Source organism: Syngnathus scovelli, chromosome 3 (genome assembly GCF_024217435.2).
Source record: "Syngnathus scovelli strain Florida chromosome 3, RoL_Ssco_1.2, whole genome shotgun sequence".
Taxonomy (NCBI): domain Eukaryota; kingdom Metazoa; phylum Chordata; class Actinopteri; order Syngnathiformes; family Syngnathidae; genus Syngnathus; species Syngnathus scovelli.
The window spans coordinates 19,977,357-19,996,488 of record NC_090849.1 but is presented as its reverse complement, the minus strand read 5'-3'; the positions used below and the strand labels follow the sequence as shown (position 1 = coordinate 19,996,488).

General features: G+C 43.8%; 1 protein-coding gene across 3 annotated transcripts in view; it reads left to right on the top strand.

Annotated features, from left to right (window-relative positions):
- sema6a (sema domain, transmembrane domain (TM), and cytoplasmic domain, (semaphorin) 6A) overlaps window positions 1-15,816 on the top strand; it is an 80,848-nt gene extending 65,032 nt beyond the window's left edge. The window contains exons 16-20 of one of the 3 annotated variants that reach the window (XM_049762275.1): window positions 1,279-1,337; window positions 2,257-2,277; window positions 2,484-2,504; window positions 5,050-5,223; window positions 12,581-15,816. In XM_049762275.1, coding sequence (XP_049618232.1) covers window positions 1,279-1,337; window positions 2,257-2,277; window positions 2,484-2,504; window positions 5,050-5,223; window positions 12,581-13,725 — 1,420 coding nt within the window. In that variant the 3' untranslated portion in view covers window positions 13,726-15,816. The remainder of the gene's footprint in view (window positions 1-1,278; window positions 1,338-2,256; window positions 2,278-2,483; window positions 2,505-5,049; window positions 5,224-12,580) is intronic. The other 2 variants (XM_049762276.1, XM_049762277.1) reach the window with 2 other exon arrangements.
- Window positions 15,817-19,132: the final 3,316 nt, after the last annotated feature.

The window sequence follows — 19,132 nt, the reverse complement described above, 5'->3', positions numbered from 1 at the left end:
AGCAACCGTGAGGAAATCTGGTGCTTAAAAACTGCTGGCAAGGCTCTCAAGTTGAGAAATGCTGCTGGTGACTGAAATATTGTTGTGGTTTGAAAGGCCCAATAGAAATTTCCACGACTTGACAGTGATGGTGAAAGTCTGTTTGTTATTCTCCGTGAACCTCTTCATACTTTTTCCTTGCAAGTTTTAACGTTGGTTGCGGGATTGGGGGTGCAGCAGGCGGATCTTCATGCAGTAATTGTAAGCATGGGGCGAGTGAGGAAGATGGGCGGCAGGAGGAGGATTGTGAGAAGCTGTCATGCGTGACTATGATCCTGCTTGACAGTTGGTCCGCTCTGTTTCACAGATCTCCTGCCTACTTGGTGGTCTTTCAGCCTGAAAACAGGTCTCTGTGCAGATTGCAGCAGAAAATAGCATCTCCAAAACCTCCCCACGCCACCCCTTGTGTGTCATGTGATGGCACTCAGGGCTCGGCTACACCTCAGTGCACTGCCCTTGGCCCGTGTGATTGCATGGGCCTCATATCTGAACACATTGTGGATGAAGAAGAGAAAATAAAATAGTTGAAATCTACACTTGGGTAAAATTAGAAGTATCTTAACAGAACAAAACTTAGGAGTCAGTGGCACCTTTAGTTGCAGAAAGCTAGTAAAAAGGTCTGCAGAACTTTATTCGGGAGCGCTAGCTAGCGTTAAACAGTTTTTTACCATTTCACTTTTTCTGCGTGAATATAAGGTTGACCTGAGTCGCACTTAGACGTTTGACAACTCAAACGTTATCTGGTGTCATTTTAAGTTACTAAGTGCAATTATTACTAAGCCCATTCCTACCACTAGTGATCCGTTAGTTAGCTAGCAAACTACTCCACCCTGGAAATTCCATCATCCCTAGATACTAGAATTTACAGAATGGCTTGGTGTCATTTCCGCTTAGTGCTTTGTAGTTCAGGTATTTCCTCAACCCATTTCATTTTGCAGTAGAATTTTTGTCATGAGCAATTCAGTTGCTACCCCCAGATTGCCAATTATGGATTTATTTTCTTTCGCATCCATGTTTCCTTCATGGTAACCCTTGTCTTGAGACCTTCAGGGTGCCTGCTAGGTGTTCTTTGATGGCCTTCCAGTCAAAGCCCTCCTGCCGCTTTTGCCGAAGAATTCTTAGAAATCCGCCGCGTTGGAGGGATGATTTGTTGTTGTTTTCCCGATGCGATGTGACTCGGATCGCACCGGCTCTTGGCCTGCTTCCCACTGCTGACCATGATGTCTCTGTTCCCCGCAGATCCGCCTTTGAGCAGGACGTGGAGCATGGTAACACAGATGGCCTGGGAGACTGCCAAAGTAAGCAGGCCCTTTTTCGCTCTCTCACATCTTTCCTTTTTCACGACCTTAACCATCCCATAATACACACGCACGCACGCACTGTGTGCTAACTCACCCTCTATCCTCTGTTTCCGTCTTTGCTGCCGTCACCTTTTTCCCTCCCCCCATCTGTTCCGCCCTCACAATCCTCTCTTTCAGCATCTTCCATCCATCTGCCTTATTCTCTCTCGTCCCACACTCCACTCCGCTCCTCCCGCCGACTCACCCCGGCATTTTTACTCCCCTCGGTCAGTCGAGTTCTGTGCCCTGTGGCGCCAAGACTGTCTTCCTTCTTGCGCAATGTCACACAAACATTCAGTGCCACAGTAGGAAAAGGATTTTGCTTGTGTATGCGCACAAAAACGGGGCACAGAACTCTCAACCCAATTAGCCAGCCTCAAACAAGAGGGGAGGAATCACACATTGTATACTCGACATTTCCCTTTCCTGGTTAGCTTGAATTCACAGCCATGATACATTTGTTATTTCTACGTGTTCTTGTTAAGACTTCAGTCAGAATTCATCCACAGAGTTAAAGACTAGATTAGGTTCATAGCTGGGCATTTTTCCAATAAAAAAAAAAAAAGACTCACTGGATTTCAGCAACTTTGTTAGCCGCAGCACACGCTTCTAAAATAATGTCTCACCACAAAACACTCCACAAACATGGTGGACACGATGGCAAAAAAAAAAAGAGAAGGTATTTTGGTGTAATTTTAAAGCGGTACAGCTCAAGCTTTCTTTTTTTAACACTCAGGTCGTTCTCTCGTGAGCGTATACAATTTAATGCTAAAAGTCTAAAAAACAACACATGAGTAAATGACTAGCATCAGTGTTGCAAAAGCATCTTTAGGACCCGCAATAACATACTTTTTCTTATTTTCCCTTCTACTTTCAGATACCTTCGTGGCACTGAATGGTAAGTACCCACATTTACCGTAAAAAGGCACTCAAATGAACGAGAGCCACATTTTATCTCGTGCGCCGTTTAAGTCCGGCCACACCTCTTCATCTCCTTGATGACTTATTCCCTCTCAAGGAAATAAAAACTCCTCCCACCTGTAAAGACGGGTTATTAACGGCCGTGTGTTTAATTACATTTATGTCGTTCCTTCTTTTTGATAGACATTCCTTCCAGTTATAAAGGTAATGAAACACTCCATCATGACCGGTCCATTTCACCCCAACCACAACCCGTGGCATCCCCCCCCCCCCCTCCTCCTCGTACGCCCCCCCACCCCCACCCCGTGGCCCCGCTAAAAGAATTAGAAATAGGAACATCTTTAATCATAATTCTGATTTGATTAGCTCGATTAGATCCTGTCATCCTGGATGTTAACACCCCCTCCCTCTCCTCTCTATCCCCTCTACAATTGCATCGATTAGCCCTGACCTTTGCAGCGCTAATTGGATGGATCTGCTTGTTGGTGGTTAAAGGCCTTGATGGTTAACAAATGCAGCGCTTGAGGAACACGACAGGCGTCAACAGAGGAGGAAACACGGCGTGGAGTAGCTCTGATTAGATGAAAAGTCAGCTTATCAAACAGACATGCAAAACAAATGCACTTTTCGAGCAAACTCCTCTCGAGATATTACTTTCACAATAAAAAATAAACTTTTTGAAGGTCGAAATTACATATTGATTAATCTAAATATTATAATATCCATTCAAATAAATGCAGCACTCGCGCCCCATCATGCGGCTGCACCCCCACTGTGATCTCCCCTGATGCTGGAGGTCCACGGTCACGGAAAATAAATCGATGCCCATAAACACATAAGCACGCACTTTACAACACACAAACACGGCACCCTCTTCTTTCGGTGACCATGCGGGAGCTTAATATGGCATTGAAGATGAATAAATGCCTCCTCTCCACTCTTCCCTTCTTTACTCGGGAGTAGACATGGTCGCCTCGCTTTTAATCTGTGGCGAGTGAAAAAGAGAGAGGGTGCGCATCCTTCGGCAGTTTACCCCCCCCCCCCCCCCCCCCCTCTCTCTGTATGTGTGTCATCTGCCTGAATTGCACTTCCCCTGGCGGTGAGGGAATGAATTATAAAATAGGCCTGTCACACTAATCTCTCAGCCTTGGGCCAATAGTTAAATAAATCATTTTAATGATTGCCACGCCACACGGAGGAGGAAGAGGAGGAGGCTCTGGATGGTGTCGAGAGGGTGTGTGCTAGTTTTACCAGCAGCTTTGCGATCATCCCACCCGCTAACTCAGCCCCTTCTTTAAACACCAGCGTAAACACATAGTGAAACATACTGCTGTCACCTCCGTGGTAAAAATCAGCGAGCTGAGCCACACAAAAGCTTCATTCTATTAAGGGGTATGCGAGACCGCTGCCAAATTGAGAAGGACGGCTTAAGTGGGCACGTCACATGCTAATGTGATTAGCTTGCTTTGAAAGTCAACAGCAGAGAAAGCTCACATTTGCGATACGTTTTTCACGCTTGTGAATAGAGTCAACCTTCAGTTAGCTACTTCCTTAAATGCAGTTGAGAAACATGTAAAGAAAATATCATCTTCACAATTTTAAAGCTTCTTACTTGCTCACAAATAATGGAGAGTGATATTTTGTGGATTGTAGACATCCACCAAGGCTGAAAGAAAGAAGCCTTTCCCACCTGATAAAATGGGTTAAATAGAAAAATATCAAACACATTAAAAGTTGGCCCAACATCACCTTAATTTTATTGTTCTTCAAAATATGCAACCTAACAAAATAAATCAACAAAATAAAGCAAGTGTGATTTTTATGTTATTTAGATCACCACCAAATTCATTGATCCCTGTCTATCTAGTCTTTTTTTATTTCATGTAAAAACTTGCGTTGGCCCACCTCCCCCACAAAATCCCGTTGGCTCAGTAATGAGTGCATTATTCTGCTTACAAACAAGCAAACGAGAATGGGTTGAGCGCATCCCATCGTCAAGGCCAAACAATCTAAATTTAGCTCAGCACAACAAAGCAGAATTGAACATTAATATTCAGATGCCATTCACTGCTGAATATGGCAAAATGCAGCAATGGTAAAATCAACAAACGGATTTGAGCGAAGGGAATCAATCCCCCAACATCTCCAAATGAACTCAAAAGTTAGTGACAGAACCATATATTGAAGAAAAAAAGTGCGCTAGTATGCATTGACAGCGTTAGAAGCGCTTCTCAACGATTGGCGAAAAGTTGCTCGACGGGAGCGCCGCAAAGAAGGAAAGTCAGCATGTCGTCATCCTTCCTCTGAAAGGTGCGAACCCTCCGGTGAGGCTGGAGAAATGTGATTATACTCTGACAGGCCCAGTGGAGCTTTGACATGAAGAGAAGGACATGACAATGTGGAGAGACACATTTACTAATGAGTTGCTCACGGGTCTCCGGGGGGGAATCACTTTGTTGCCTCTTGTAGCCAAGCAGCTGTCCTTGGATGTTTTTGGGATCGCACTGATGAGTGCGTGCACGTATATGTGCGTGGGTGCGCAGTTTTCACAAAAAGTTCAGCATATTCGGCTTTCAGATGAAATTTTAGGACGAGTATTTTTTTCTCCTCTTAGATTCCCTAGTTATTATTATTATTAATATTAGTTTATTATTATTATCATTATTATTATTATTATATCTCTGCACTTTTTGTGAGTCGCCTCCCTCGGCAAAGTGAGCTCCCGGTTAACCTGTGTTGTGTCTGGCAGGCCGCCGTCACCACCATCACTCCCTGTCACTCCCCACGCCGGCCCTACCCGAGGCCGCCGAGGGCCCCCTGGGCCGGGGCCGCATGGTGGAGCATAAGGTGCCCCCCATGAGTTCAGACACGGGAGAGGAGCCCTACATGGCCGTACCCTCTCAGACTCAGCCCGAAGTCGATGGTAAGCCTTGGAACGCAACACATGCTCTCGGTCCACTGTCACCTGTGGCAGGGGGGGGGGAGCGGGGGGCTCGTGTAATTGAGATTTACCGCTTCATGGCTGCTTCCAGCTGACGAGGTGTACAGATCGCTTTGTCTCAAGCTGACAAATGACTTTACCCTTAAAAAAAACACAGTAGACAAACACATTCAACGCTCATTAGGATGCACACACGGAGACAGTCACGCGTTCGCCCCGTGGGATCAGATTTATCATCCCCCGACTCTTCGTGTTCCACAAGAGATGTAATATCCAGGCCATTACGCCGCCGATGTATTTATTTCCTGCCGGAGATGGCTGGAGCGTCATCTGTGTCTTGGTGACATGACATTGAACGCCCTTAAAAACCTGCCTGACGCTGCGTCACCTCAAGGACGGCTCGCTGGAAGCTTGGCTGGCAGTGAGTGAGGTTAATATGTTTGTCCTTAAGGTTATCAGCGTTAACCCCCAAAAATATATTATTTATGAAATTAAAAAAAATGTAGTTTACAGTGCTACACTTAATTATTTTTTTTTCTTAAATTAGATTCAAACACTAAAATGACTAAAAATGACTCTGAAGGGTACAGGTTGACATTTATGGCAATCTTGGATGTCCCAAATGATGACGTTGCCTACCTAGGAAAAATATAGAAATGCCATCCCACATGAATAAATCGGTATTATTGGGGCGTAAGTTGCCAAATGTCAGCTGGAAGCAGCGAACGGAAGCCAGACAGCATCCGTTCAGCACATCGTGTTGTCATTACCTGAGCAGGTGTGTCACTGGAGCTGTGCCTTTAAGAGTCACACACATATGATGATGAGCTCATTCACTGCCAGCGTGGGTATTGACGTCCATAGCCGTCGATGGCAGTGAATTAGTTAAATGGGGGTGGGGTATAACTTTGGGTTGGCTCCAGTTCAGCATTCTCAGGTAATGACACCCAGGCCTCCTCACCTTTCCAAACAAGCTTCTTATATGATTCATTCTTTATTCTTATTTGATATGGCACTTTTTTTTTTTTTGCTCTGTTTTATTCCAGCTCTTGAATATTTCATTTCTCTGTACGACTCAGCTGCAGTGATCTTTGTTTGAGTTGCTTTTCTGTGAGCAATGCTGGATATGTTTGCATGGCTTCAAGTCACATCTTTTGTTGCTGTTAGTTTTTCAGCTATTTATACGTATTTGACTTTTTTTTTCCAGCTTTGATGGTATTACGCACAGATTTGCCTGAGTGCAGCTTAACGCATCTCAGCATGGCAAATCGAGCACCGCAGTCTACGGCGTTCATTTCCCGCCCTGCCCATCCTGTCTTCTCTTCTTTCCTGTTGCCCTTCAGCTAACAGCTGTACTGTGAAAAACTTCAGCCAACTCTCTCTGAAAAACTCCTGTCGAAGCGAGAAACTTTTCAATGTGTTGGGGAAAAAAAAAAGAGACATCAACCAGGCTGCTGCAGGAGAAATAAGGAAAACATGACACTAGCCATTATATTAGGTACAGCTTGAGAGATCTGAGATTGACTGGGTGACTTTAGTAATTTGGACTAAAATGGATGTCAAATGAGTCAATTTGTGTCAGTAAAAACAGCCATTCAACATCCAAAGATTTTGGAATTTGGCAGGAAGCCAGAGCCACACAGGCACAGGGAGAACATGCAAACTTCTCCAGCACTGATTTGTACCACCAACCAAGTACAAACAGCAAGTTCTAAGTATTGCTACAGGGTAGAATAATTTAAAAGACGCTAATAGGTGCAGCACAATTTCCTTCTGGATCAATAAACTTTCTAGCTATTTACCATGTATATTATTGCGCTGGTAATTTGCTGAGGTGTGTGAGCGTTTATTGTCATGAATCTCATTACATTGCGCAAGAGCAGCACATTCAGTGTTTCAATATCAGCTCTGTTAACATGATCCCATTTTAGGATTTAGAGGTACAATTAATATTTACTCTGCGTCGTAGTTGTAAGGTTCTGGCTTCCAATCTGTGAGGAGCTTCACATTCTCCTCAGCGGTTTTCTACATGCACTGCATCTTCTTCCCGCATAACGCACACGTTAAGTTTCTAGATTGTTTACAATGTGGATGGCTGTTTTTCGGTACGTGACTCATGATTGGCTGGCACAAACTGAATTGTCCCCCTAATGTGAGTGTAGAACAATGTAAATGGTAAAAAGTTTTCCAGTCAAATGTATCAGTTCCTATCAGGAACGCTTCAAGATAATTTGGCGCTTTAAAGAAATTAATCCCCCAACTCGTTTTTTCCATTTGCAGCGGAGACGTTGCAGGATCTTATCTCCTAATGAATATTATTATTAGGCCAAAGCCGCTACAGTAATTAAAGAAGCGCCGCAAAGTGAGGAGTATTAACAAGCCGGCGGCGCGGCGTTCGTTATCTGCTGCTTCAGTCAGGGGGGGGGGAGCTTACCGTATCTCAGTGGCTTTTTTTTTTCACAGTACATTTGCACTTTCTCTGTCTGTCTGTCTATCGCAACAAGCCCCGACGACCCTCTCGCCTCAAACCACGCCCACCGAACACCTCGCCATCTCCTGCCACTGTGACCCTCCCTGCATCCAACAGGGATGGCATGTTCCAAGGCTGTACCTTTTTAAAAATGATTCCTCAACCAATTTATGAATACCCCAATCCCACTCCCCTCCTCATTCATTCCTGCTCCTGCCCTGGTCGACTGTCTCCTCTCCAACAAGACTCATATCTCTTCTCTTGTCTAAATGACCCCCCCCCCCCCTCCCCTTTTGGCTCTCTTCCCTTTTCTTCCTGTCAGCCTCCTCCCCCTCCCCGTCCACTTTTCTCAGCCCGACCTGTAGCCGCCACTGTGTTGCTCCAATTTATGGCTTCATTACAGCAGCTATCCGCGGGAGACAGACGAGGGTGAAAGAGGGAGGCAAGCTAGACGACAGGGGCAGGAGACATGGGAAATAAGAGAGTGGTGCAAAAGCAACATGCATGATGAGGATTTATTTAACAAGAAGGACAATCACGGAGAGGTGAGGTAAAAGAAAAAGACAGCCGAAAAGCAAAGGGGAAAAAGAATTACGCAAAAGGTAGAGCGAGTTTCAGAAAGGAAAAGATGTCCATGCTTTTTTCGTAAGCAGGAGTCAAGTCGACAAACAAGGCTTATACTAGAAGAAAAAAAATTAAAGCCATTACAAGCCCATTGCATTGACAAATTGACAATTTCTTTCATTGAGTAAACAATCTCTCCACATTGAAATGATTACTGAACGCTAATGCATTGAATAAAACGTCATGACTTGATATCAAATGCAGGCTGCTGATAGTTGTTGGCGAGATTACGACCTTGCTCACATTGAGATGTTATTTTTCACTTCAACCAAAGCCGGCCGAAGGAGCATTTTGACATCGCTGCTGCGGATGTCAATCTCGAAGGTTAGAAGCCAGGAATGAGCGCTGACAGATCTTCTTGTGATGCGCCGTGCTCGCAATAACGCCAACGTGCAACTCTAACCCTCGGCAGCCCACAGATTCTTTGCAAATAAGATACTGAATATTGTAAGAAAGAATCGCTATTGGACAGCTCTCGATGAAGTCGAGCACATTTTAAAAAAAATAATTTGGATAACTGAGTAACAACAATAGAAAAAAGTCCCTTAAATAGGCATCATTTAACATGTTTATTTATTAAAATAGTCATATTGAAATGATTCAAAGCACACAATTGCTTAATACACAATTTCTTTTCTACCTTTTTCTAAGAATTGTTTTGTGTCGTGTCCAAATCAGCTTCAAACGTGTTTGAACATTTCCAAACATGTTAGATGCATTTAGATTCTCAAAGTGAAAAAAAAGAGCACAGAAGCTGCTGTCTGCCACAGCTCACTAGTCAATCTTGCGTTTTAATGTTCAAAAGCTCAGTGTGTGTGCGCGTGTGCTGCGCAGCAGGTGAATAATCGGCTCGTCGTGACTCATAGCAGAAACAGAGGACTCGATGTTTTGCCGACGTTACGCACTTCCTCTACTGACGCAAGCAGCAATTTCCTCCCCTGATTAGCTCATTGTTCTCTTCACGCCGGCTAATTGTCGCGGCTAGCATTATCGTTTGTATGTTTTGCTTCTTGTTCACCTTCTTCCTCAAACACAGGCTTGTGCTCTCTTTTAGTTCACCGTGTAAGACGGGGTCACCATCAGGCACTAATACAAAGTGATGAGTGCAGACCGTCATGAAAAACATGAAAGGACATTAGTAAATTGAAGCTGCGCAATTAAAAGATCAGGCCTTTAAATATAAACATCTCATCAGTGTGCCGTCTTTCATTTGGAATAACAACACTACTGTGAGTCCCTCTTAATGTGTATGCATAAGCTTTAATTGGATCATTAAAGTAGCAATATGTCAGAAGTTGAAAGGATACCAACGTGAAAAGCATTTGAACGACATACTCGCTTGTTGAAGGATAATAGTTTTTGTGTTGTTGCCATGGCTGCTCTTACATAAAAGACTAAAAGGCATAAAAACACTGTCCATTTTTATTCATAACTTCCACATGAGAGCTGAAATATGATGGGGGGGCCCTTAAGCGACTATTTTAATTGACGCCGTTGCTTTAAATAGCAACATCTGTCAGTATTTCAATAATAATGGGCCTTTTTGAAATAATGGCTTCTTTCTTCAGAGCATCAAGCTCTGCGGACTTTTCAGCTGGATAACGATCAATACCCCGCCATGTCTGAGTTTGAAATGTTAAGTAAAAGGTTTGTGGCAACCCCGTCAACCCATTGTGATGCGTCTCCACCTTGAAGCATTTTCCCAGAGTTGACACAAAGAGCAGTTGTGTGGCTTCAAGTCAGCCGGAGCAGCGGTACCAATAGATGTTTGACACCCACAAACGCCGTTTTACATGTAACCAAGGCTGTTTTGACTGCGAGGAATACATATCAGATGATCCGGAGATGTGGGGATGTTGAATCTGGAGGGCAGGCAAAACGTTTATTCCTCATCTATGGAGTCTTTCACATTTTAAAATCAAAAACACAAATCAGATTGTCTCTCCGAACCACGCTTATCGTTTAAAAAGTTGACTATTCATAAAAAGAGGCCAGGAAGCGAGCAGCATTTAAAACAGTCGTCTGTTATTTCTCTTTGATCACGGGAAACAATTTGTCAAATGAAAGCCGGAGGTCTTCAAAGTTTTTCTTTCTCAGGAAGTGTGCGAGCGAATGTCCTGTGATCCAGAGAATGAAAGCATTTCGTTTTAGACCCCCCAAAAAGTCAGGCAGGAAGAGGCATGCAGTGGAGGTTAAACAAGGCATTAACCTCCCCAAGACCACAACAAAGCGTCACTGTCGGCCTTCTTCAATTAAGTGTTTGACCAGAGTGACTCATTGCCCTCTGACCTCCAAATGCTGAGAGTGAAGGTCGGGCTCAATGTCGGGACAAAGGCAGATGAAGCCAGTCGTATTTAGCAAACATTTCAAGAACATGAGAGGATTTGCTATTATCTTTTGTTGACTAGAAATATTGTCACGATTCTGAAAAGAACCTGAATAGAAAGTATTTGATATTTCAATTCAAAACTAATCAATAAAAGAAAAGATAACAAAATAAAAACAAGCACATATTCAATGACATGAAAGCAATAAATGTATTATTTTAAAAATGAAATAAAAGCTACAAAAATATTTCAAATCACAAAAAGTAAAGTATTAAAAAAATAAACGAATAAAATATTTTACAAATAAAATAAAAAAGCACTAAAAATAAAATTTGATTTATCTTTCATTTAGAAATAGGAGTGTCAAGTAGTTTAAAGTAAAAAAAAAAAAAAAAGTCAGGTCTGATAAAACTGCTGTGCTGAACCCCCAAATCACCCCCACAAACAAGTCCCTTTAGGGTCACTGATTGAAACTGTATCCGCTTGAACCTAGAGATCTGGCTTCTCTATATTCTCTGCAAAAGATGACTCCTCACAAAGTTCACAACGAAAGCTCGGCAGAGGTTGCATTTTGTGTCTTCAAACATCAGCCACTGAGATGGAAAGCAGATGTTAGCTCCGAGCTCGGCTTTGTTCTCCACCTTAGATAACGCCGCGCACGCTATCTCCTCGGCCGGGCGCGTCTATGTTTTGTCTGGCGAAAATGTTTAGTTAAGCTCCCGGTGAAGTATGACCAAGCCGCACGTCATCGTCACCCCGTAAAAAAGACAAGGCAAGGATGTGTTTACAATCGTCCTCCTGCTAGATCTTCTATTGTGACGCTGGCCTGCACTTGAGTTCACTTCATAGAGCAGGCTCGTGCTTTTGGGCTGTATTAAAAGTCACTGACAGTGAAATTATTTTTAATTATATGTATTTAAATATTGGCGCCGGTGCTCAATGTGTGCACGTTGGACGAGCGGCTACCTGTTTTCCACCGGCCCCCTTGTGCGTGATGTCACAGCACGTTAGATTTGGCATCTAATCGGCTTTATTCTTAACGAATTCTCTTAATTTGATCAGATTGGATGGCAGCTTTATGAAATGTCAGCCATGCATCCAAGAAGAAGAAAAAAAAACGGCTTCTGGTACATTTGGGCCTTCTTTCTTCCCATTCATATCCTTTTTCATTTTGGCAGATGTTTTCTTTTTTCTTCTTATCGTGGATTTTAAATGTGAATCAGGCTCAACAAAACACGCTGAGATTGGATTTAAGGAGGGGAATATTAAATATGGCTGCCGAAAGCAATTTCAGAAGGTGTTTACTCGCGATAGGATAAAGCATTTTTCATTTGCATGTTTGTTATGAGACCGCTAATCTATTTAGGTTTTTAATTCAGTATCATTTTCTGTCCTTTTGGGGGTTTAGTCCAATTACACATAATGACCCGAAACCCTTTTTTTCTTCAGAAAGCTGCAGTAGCCATTTCTTGCTATTTCTTTGACTGACAATGAGGGAAATGAATGCACAAGGAATCAATCATTATATTTATTTTTGTTTATTATAATTATTTTTCTTATGTAATATGTTTTTGTACAAAATAGACACTTTTGGGAGGGCTGTTACATTCAACCCAAAATGTTGGGTTGGTCCCTTTTTGAGACAATTTGGGTTATTTTTTGTCCCAACTGTTTTTGGAGTGATAGTAGCATTTTGTAAATAGTTGTTGGATAGCAGAAATGGCACACTTTAGATTTTCGATCAAGTCAGACTTTAAGGACATGAGACATTTATTGGCATGTTCCACTTTGCCTGGAGGAGTTGTTTGTGCTGCAGTCTGAATCTGAGGTCTGAGTTGATGTACAGCAGGAGAATGCTGCACTTTTGGGTTGTTACGTTCCAATTGGATTTCAAGGCGTGAATATGCTCTCTCTGCAGGCGTGATCCGCGAGAGCTACCAGAAGGGTCGCGACCAGCTGGTTCCCGTCACCCTGTTGGCCATCGCCGTCATCCTGGCGTTTGCCATGGGCGCCATCTTTTCCGGCATCATTGTTTACTGCGTTTGCGACCACCGGCGGCGAGACTTGGACCTGCCCGGCCGCAAGGACAAGGACAATCACCACCTGCACTCTCGCCGGGGCTCCATGAACAGCGTGACCAAACTGACGGGTCTGTTTGAGACGCAGGCCAAAGACGGCCGACCCGAGGCCATTCTGACGCCTTTGATGCACAACGGGCGACTCACGCCCAACGGAAAGATGCTCATCAAAGCCGACCAGCACCACCTGGACCTCACCGCTCTGCCGACGCCCGAGTCCACACCCATGCAGCCGCGCCGCAAGCCCAGCCGGGGCAGCCGCGAGTGGGAACGTAACCAGAACCTCATTAACGCTTGCACCAAGGACATGGCGTCCATAGGCTCCCCTGTCATCTCGGACCTGCCCTTGAGGGCGTCCCCGGGACACATCCCCAGCGTGGTGGTGCTGCCTCTGCCGCAGCACCAGCACCAGCTCCCCCCTCACCTGCAGCAGTCCTACCAGCACGAGTACGTCGAGCAGCCGCACCCCAGCGACCTCGGCGTGGGCCTCGTGGACGACCAGGGCGCCACCCTGGAGTACAAGACGGTGAAGAACGCCCACCACAATCTCACCATGGTGGGTCCGGACGGGGTGCTGCCGCCCCGTGTGCCCCAACGGGAAGCTTCGCTCACCATCCCACCGGCGGTGCCGCAAATGGGCAAGCGCCTCGAGGTGCACTCGTCCGTCTACGGCCTCCGGAAAGGCTCGTCATCTTCCGCCTCGGGCTCGTCCGGCCTCAAGAAGCACAACACCAACTCGTCCAACTCCTCCCATTTGGCGAGGCACCAGAGCTTCAACCGCGTGGAGACACCGCCCCCCGCGCCCCAGCGGGTGGACTCAATACAAATGACAGCGCAGGGCATATCTCTGTCACGGCAGCCAAGCATGAGCTCCTACGGTTCGCTGCCCCGTGGAGGCGTCAAGCACCTCAAACCCGACGTCCCCCCAAAACCGTCCATTGTGTCGCTTTCCACAAAGGTGAAGTCCAGCGACGGCTGCACATAGTCTGACGGGGGTCTTTCGGACTAGGCGATAATTTTTTTGTTTGGGTGTACAGTACGGTTGGTCATGTGACAGTTTTTTTAAGAAAACCCTTTCTTTTATACAAATGTGTAAATAACAAGCGGGGGAACAATTGTTACAGAGACAAGAGGACACCATCTGTGTAGCATGGCCAAGTGGGGGCTTTCTTGATCTCTACCAGGACAAAATGGATTCAGGTGGGCAAGGGGGAACCGGGTGGGGTTTTTTGAGTGTACAGTACATTGAGGGCCCGCCGACCCGAAGACTGAAAAGACGCTTCAGCTGCCTGTCGGAATACTGTGAAAAGCCTCCAAGTGTTACCGCAATCAAGCCGCCGCCTGGACTGGCCCGGACCAGAAAAATCCTCCCGTTTCACTGAACAACACTTGACTGCTAATACTAATAGCGCGTCGTATTTATTTTTTATGAAGTGCTTTTGAAGAGAAAAAAAAAGACTTTTTAGGATCATCAATGAGAGAGGGCAGAAAGATCTTTTTAATATGAATTAATCAAGTGTGATTGAAAAAAAAATACGACAACACATATTTAAAGTCATTAAACTGGAGCCAGTAGATGTTTTTTTCTTAATGACTTAAAGGTGAGGAAGAGAAGATATTTATTTACAGTGTGCCACAACGGACTTTTACTGTCATAGACCATTTAATTTAAAAGGAATATTTCCCCTTTTCAATCCATGTGCGTGTGTGTGCGTGCGTGTGAGAGAGTCAGTAACGCCGCTCCTGATTGGCTATGTCATATCAAGAATCTTTTTTTAAACCCCTCCCCACATGTAAATTTGTGCCTTACACCCTCAAGTAGTGACAATGTTTTCTTCGATAGTTGTTAACTTGTAGTGTTTTTACTTTTTGCTTTTTCTTACGTCATGTTTCCCTGATTTGATAAAAATGCAATTAAAGAATGTAGATGTTATTGTTGTAATTCTGCTCCCCTACACACACACAACCACAAACATTTATGTTGTCAACTGTGCCATGATTGAGCTTTTGTTTTGTGTGTCCACCGAGACGTCATTGTTGTCGTGTTTTTCCACGTTTGTGTTTTCTACAATTGTAAGGCAGTGGCACGACCGATTGACTGACACATTTGCTGTGCGAGTGCACTGCTAGCAGTTAGCATAGCGTTGGCGACCCGAGCTAACCTGGTAGTGACACCAAACGGGGCTTCTTGAGTCACATTAAACAGGCTGGTTCCTGTGAAGACAATGAAAAAAACCGTGACCTAATAATAATACAACGCCCCATTTTGTAGGGCGAGTTTGTAGTGCAAAGTTAACTAATCTACCCTTACGTTATCTGTCATTTTTTGAGCTGTCCCCACACTTAAATCAACAAAGCACTCTTTTAGTATTATCTGTGTAGATAGGTGAATGTTTTATTGAACTTTTTTTTTTCCCCCCAAAGCCAATTTTGTCTCAAATCGCAACCCGCTTGAGAAAGACTTGGGACTAGTGATGCTGCATTCAAGGCTGCTGGAAATTTGGATTGAAAGGTGGCCTGTGACTATGCTAAGACAGTCTATGATTTGTTTGTTTTCTTGTTTAAAAATACATTTGACCCAAAAGCGCTTGCGGTTGGTTGATGACCAGCCCAAAGTCTTCTGGAATAAGCTCCTGCTCCTAAATGCAGCATGCTACAGCTTTGCAGGTTCCTGTGCCCCCCTGACAAGAAGCATCAAGTCAAAAATGTTTCAAGTGGTCACAAGCAGAATGTGACAACTAGAGGATGTTCTCGTGCACATTCTGTGTTAAGTTTTTGAATCTAGTTTATGAGGTCCAATCGGCCAGTGAGGTTCTCTGGTGTGTGTGTGTGTGTGCCTTGTCGTCTCTCTCCCATCCCCTGATAACACGCAAAGCGCAGTGACCGGACGATGACGTGACCTTTGTGAGCTTGTAAAATATTGTGACGTCACACGTTTTTTGCCCTGTTTTTCCACCTCCTTAACATCTGATTCACAACTTAATGTATGTTGTAAAGGAATAAAAAAAGACTTTAATTTAATGCAAAATGTAATTTAAAAAGAAAAAAAAATAAATTCTTGTCATGAAGTCCTTGACTTTTTTGCCCTGCATGTCTCTGAGCGAGGTGCTTTTTTTATGCTTGTTTTGATATTTATTTTGTTGAAGATAGCATACCTGATAAATAATTAGGAAAATTGGGCAGCCTTTCACTTTACAAACTAAAGATTGAAATCTTGTTCTTAAATAATCATCATCACATTGAACAGAACAGATTAACTCAAATATGTAGCATCAAATTATAATTGTAAAATATTACTAAATTAGTTTTTTTCCTCATTTGTTTTATTTTTCTATAGGCATATGTTTTCTATTCATTTCCTTTATATTATTACATGATAGCTCTATAGCCTGTTAGCTAGCTAGCTAGGTACTGCAGATAAATAAGATTGATTGATTGACTGAGATGTGTAGATACTTTAATAATTGATTGTTACTAAACAGGGATCATAGCTCTGTTTTTTGTTGTTATGCTTAGTAGATAAATACAGTGATTAAAACGATGCGTCTCTTTGCCAGCAAGTCAAAGACACAAATGTATCGAGTTAACCTTGTTAGTGGGCTTGTGTTTCCATGACGAACACTCGCCATCTCCAATCCTTCTGCATAACAGTGTAATTAGTCAGGGCACACGGCTGCATATTAGAAGGCTAAATGGAGTGTGTAAATTGGAGAGCAATATTTATGAAAGCGGCTACACAATGCAAAGCAGAATTACATTGAGATGGGAAACAGTCCTTGTAATGGGATACGTACGGTGTAGTGGCTATTTCATAATTACATTGACGTTTGTGACTTGCGGAAACAAACGGGAGGTAATTGTGAATGACAGCTCACGTTAAAAACGGAGGCATGCTCCCGTGTTGTCGCTCTGACAGGATTGTAATCACAACTTGACAAGAAGTTTCAAAAAATGAGACCCAACACTAAAAGCATCTTTGCATGTATCAATCATCCGGAGTAAATCGTGTACATTTTATCAACTGACAGAGCAACATTAGCAGTGGCTGTGGCCTTTCTCGAGTAAATCCACAAAGATATTACGACCCGTCAAGCCGAACCCGCCAGACGGTCGAGAATCCCTGCGGTCCCCGGGCTGAGCCACTCATCCGACGAAGCGGAATCCAGGCGCTCGGGCCTCGCTCGCTGCTCGGCCTGGCACCGCAATCTGAGGGGACAATGATTTTAGTCACGTTCTAATCCAGGCTTTTCCCATCCGTGTCATTATCCCAGCACTGATACTGTCTGGAGCTCGCGGCGCTCAAATGGCACAAAGCCCATATTCATTTTTAAAAATCTGAATATGGCTGATGTGAAGAACAAAGGCAGGAATAAATGAAAAATCATGAAAAGACATAAATAATAGAGATCAATATCTGATGTCAGGCAAAGACGAGTGTCTACTCAAAATGCATTCTTTCATCAGAAAACTGTCTGATAAAGACTGCACAACAATGTGATGACGGTACGAGTGTTTTCCAGGGACGGTAGCAGATACGCATCATTCAGCTCCACCGTGTTCAAAACAACATTGTCAGCAAAATACCAAGACTTTGCGGGAAAAAAAAAAGAAGCACAAAAAGAAAGCCTCAGCTCTGAAAGTATACCTCAGAGACGAAGAAGACGGACTGCAGCCAAGCCTTGTCGTGTGGTTGCAAACCACACAACACACACACAGTGAGACACAGCGTGAAGTATGCATGGGACTTATGAACAGGCCTTGGCATGGAGATCAAAACAAGACCCATGGGTGACGTTTGAGGGCAGCTCAAGCACATGAGATGGAGGCCTGCTCCCCATCACGCGCTTTCATACAAATGTGGACCTACGCAGGCCTTTAGTGCATGTCAAGAACATGGAGCAGAGCATATAATACCTGCAGGGCGTGCCCCAACCAAGCGGGGGTGCGGATTGGGGGTTTTACGTGAAAGCTCATATGCAATCATTTCCTATATCCTCCCTCAAAGTGACACTCTGCATAAGGCTGGAAGAGGTTGTCAAGAGTGGAGCGGATAATCCTGTCAAACTGTGTTTGCACGTGTGTGTGTGTGTGTGTGTGTGTGTGTGTGTGTGTGTGTGTGTGTGTGTGTGTGTGTGTGTGTGTGTATGCACTATGTGAAAACCCCAAGATGCCATAGTGACGGACTTATGTAAATATGAGCAACAATAATGATTAAATAAATCTAAATATAAAATGAACCACCTTTGAATATATAAAATTACTATAAACAAATCTTATGTTGGCTACAAATACAGACTTTTACACCTGTTGCCAACAGCATGTCTCATTTCTTAACATGAACATCCAATTTAGCTCCCTCCATTTGGGATTTTCGAAAACCAGGGCCAGTGTATTGAAGAAAAACAACATGCGCGTCAATTTGCACATGGCACAAGAAATTTCTGGAGACGGTGATAGTGTTAGATAAAAGCAGACAACTGCTGCTTATTTTGAAATAACATCCACGGATTTGTTCGAGGAACACATTTGTAAAAACAGGTTTGCCAGCAACGTGTGACACGCTGCTTGTCGTAGCGCATCTCTGATGTGAGAAGACACACTGTCTGATAAAGGTTGTCACACACACCTCGCCTGGGCTCGTCCAGGACTGATGAAGCAAAAACACGTCTCATATGAGTGCGATCACAGCTGGAGGTTGTCTCCAAGCCTTAAACAACAACAACAACTCACCTTGTTAGGATCCTGACAGGAGTTAAAAAAAAAAAAAAATTCAGGTCACAATGCCAGATCCAGGTCGTCACTTTTTTTTTGTGTGTCTTCTTCATTTTTTTTTTTTGCTAAATGGACTAAGACTAGATTTAACCAGCCTGGACAACTGAAGCCAGTTGCCATTTGTGTACTGAAGTTAAAATAAATTGAATGTTACACTACAGGTATTATAAAATGTTAGTGGCAGCGGGATGGTTCTGTGGGGAACCCCTCTGTTGTTGAACTTTTATGGTTTAAATTGTCCATGGACTGGGATGTAAACATGCTTGTCAGATATAGTATGTGCTTGTATTTCCCCTCAGCGAAGGGACAGCCAAGGATTTTCATTTATGCTACAGCCGCATTTTACTGGTTTACTGTTCACTTAATGTGAAAATTATACAGTGTGCCGAGTATTACATTTTAATATGTATCCGTGTCGTCAGGAAACTGTTGACTGGATTGTGTGTTTGTGTATGTGTAACTTTGTCCTTGAAAGGGTGAGTAAAATTTATCAACAGTGATTCACTACCTGCCGGTTGGTCGAGGTCACTCTCTCTCTCGCGCACACACACGCATACGTCCTTGAGTTCTCATAACAGCAACTTCTCTGCCTTCAGTTTGTTCGCCATTAAATAAAGGAA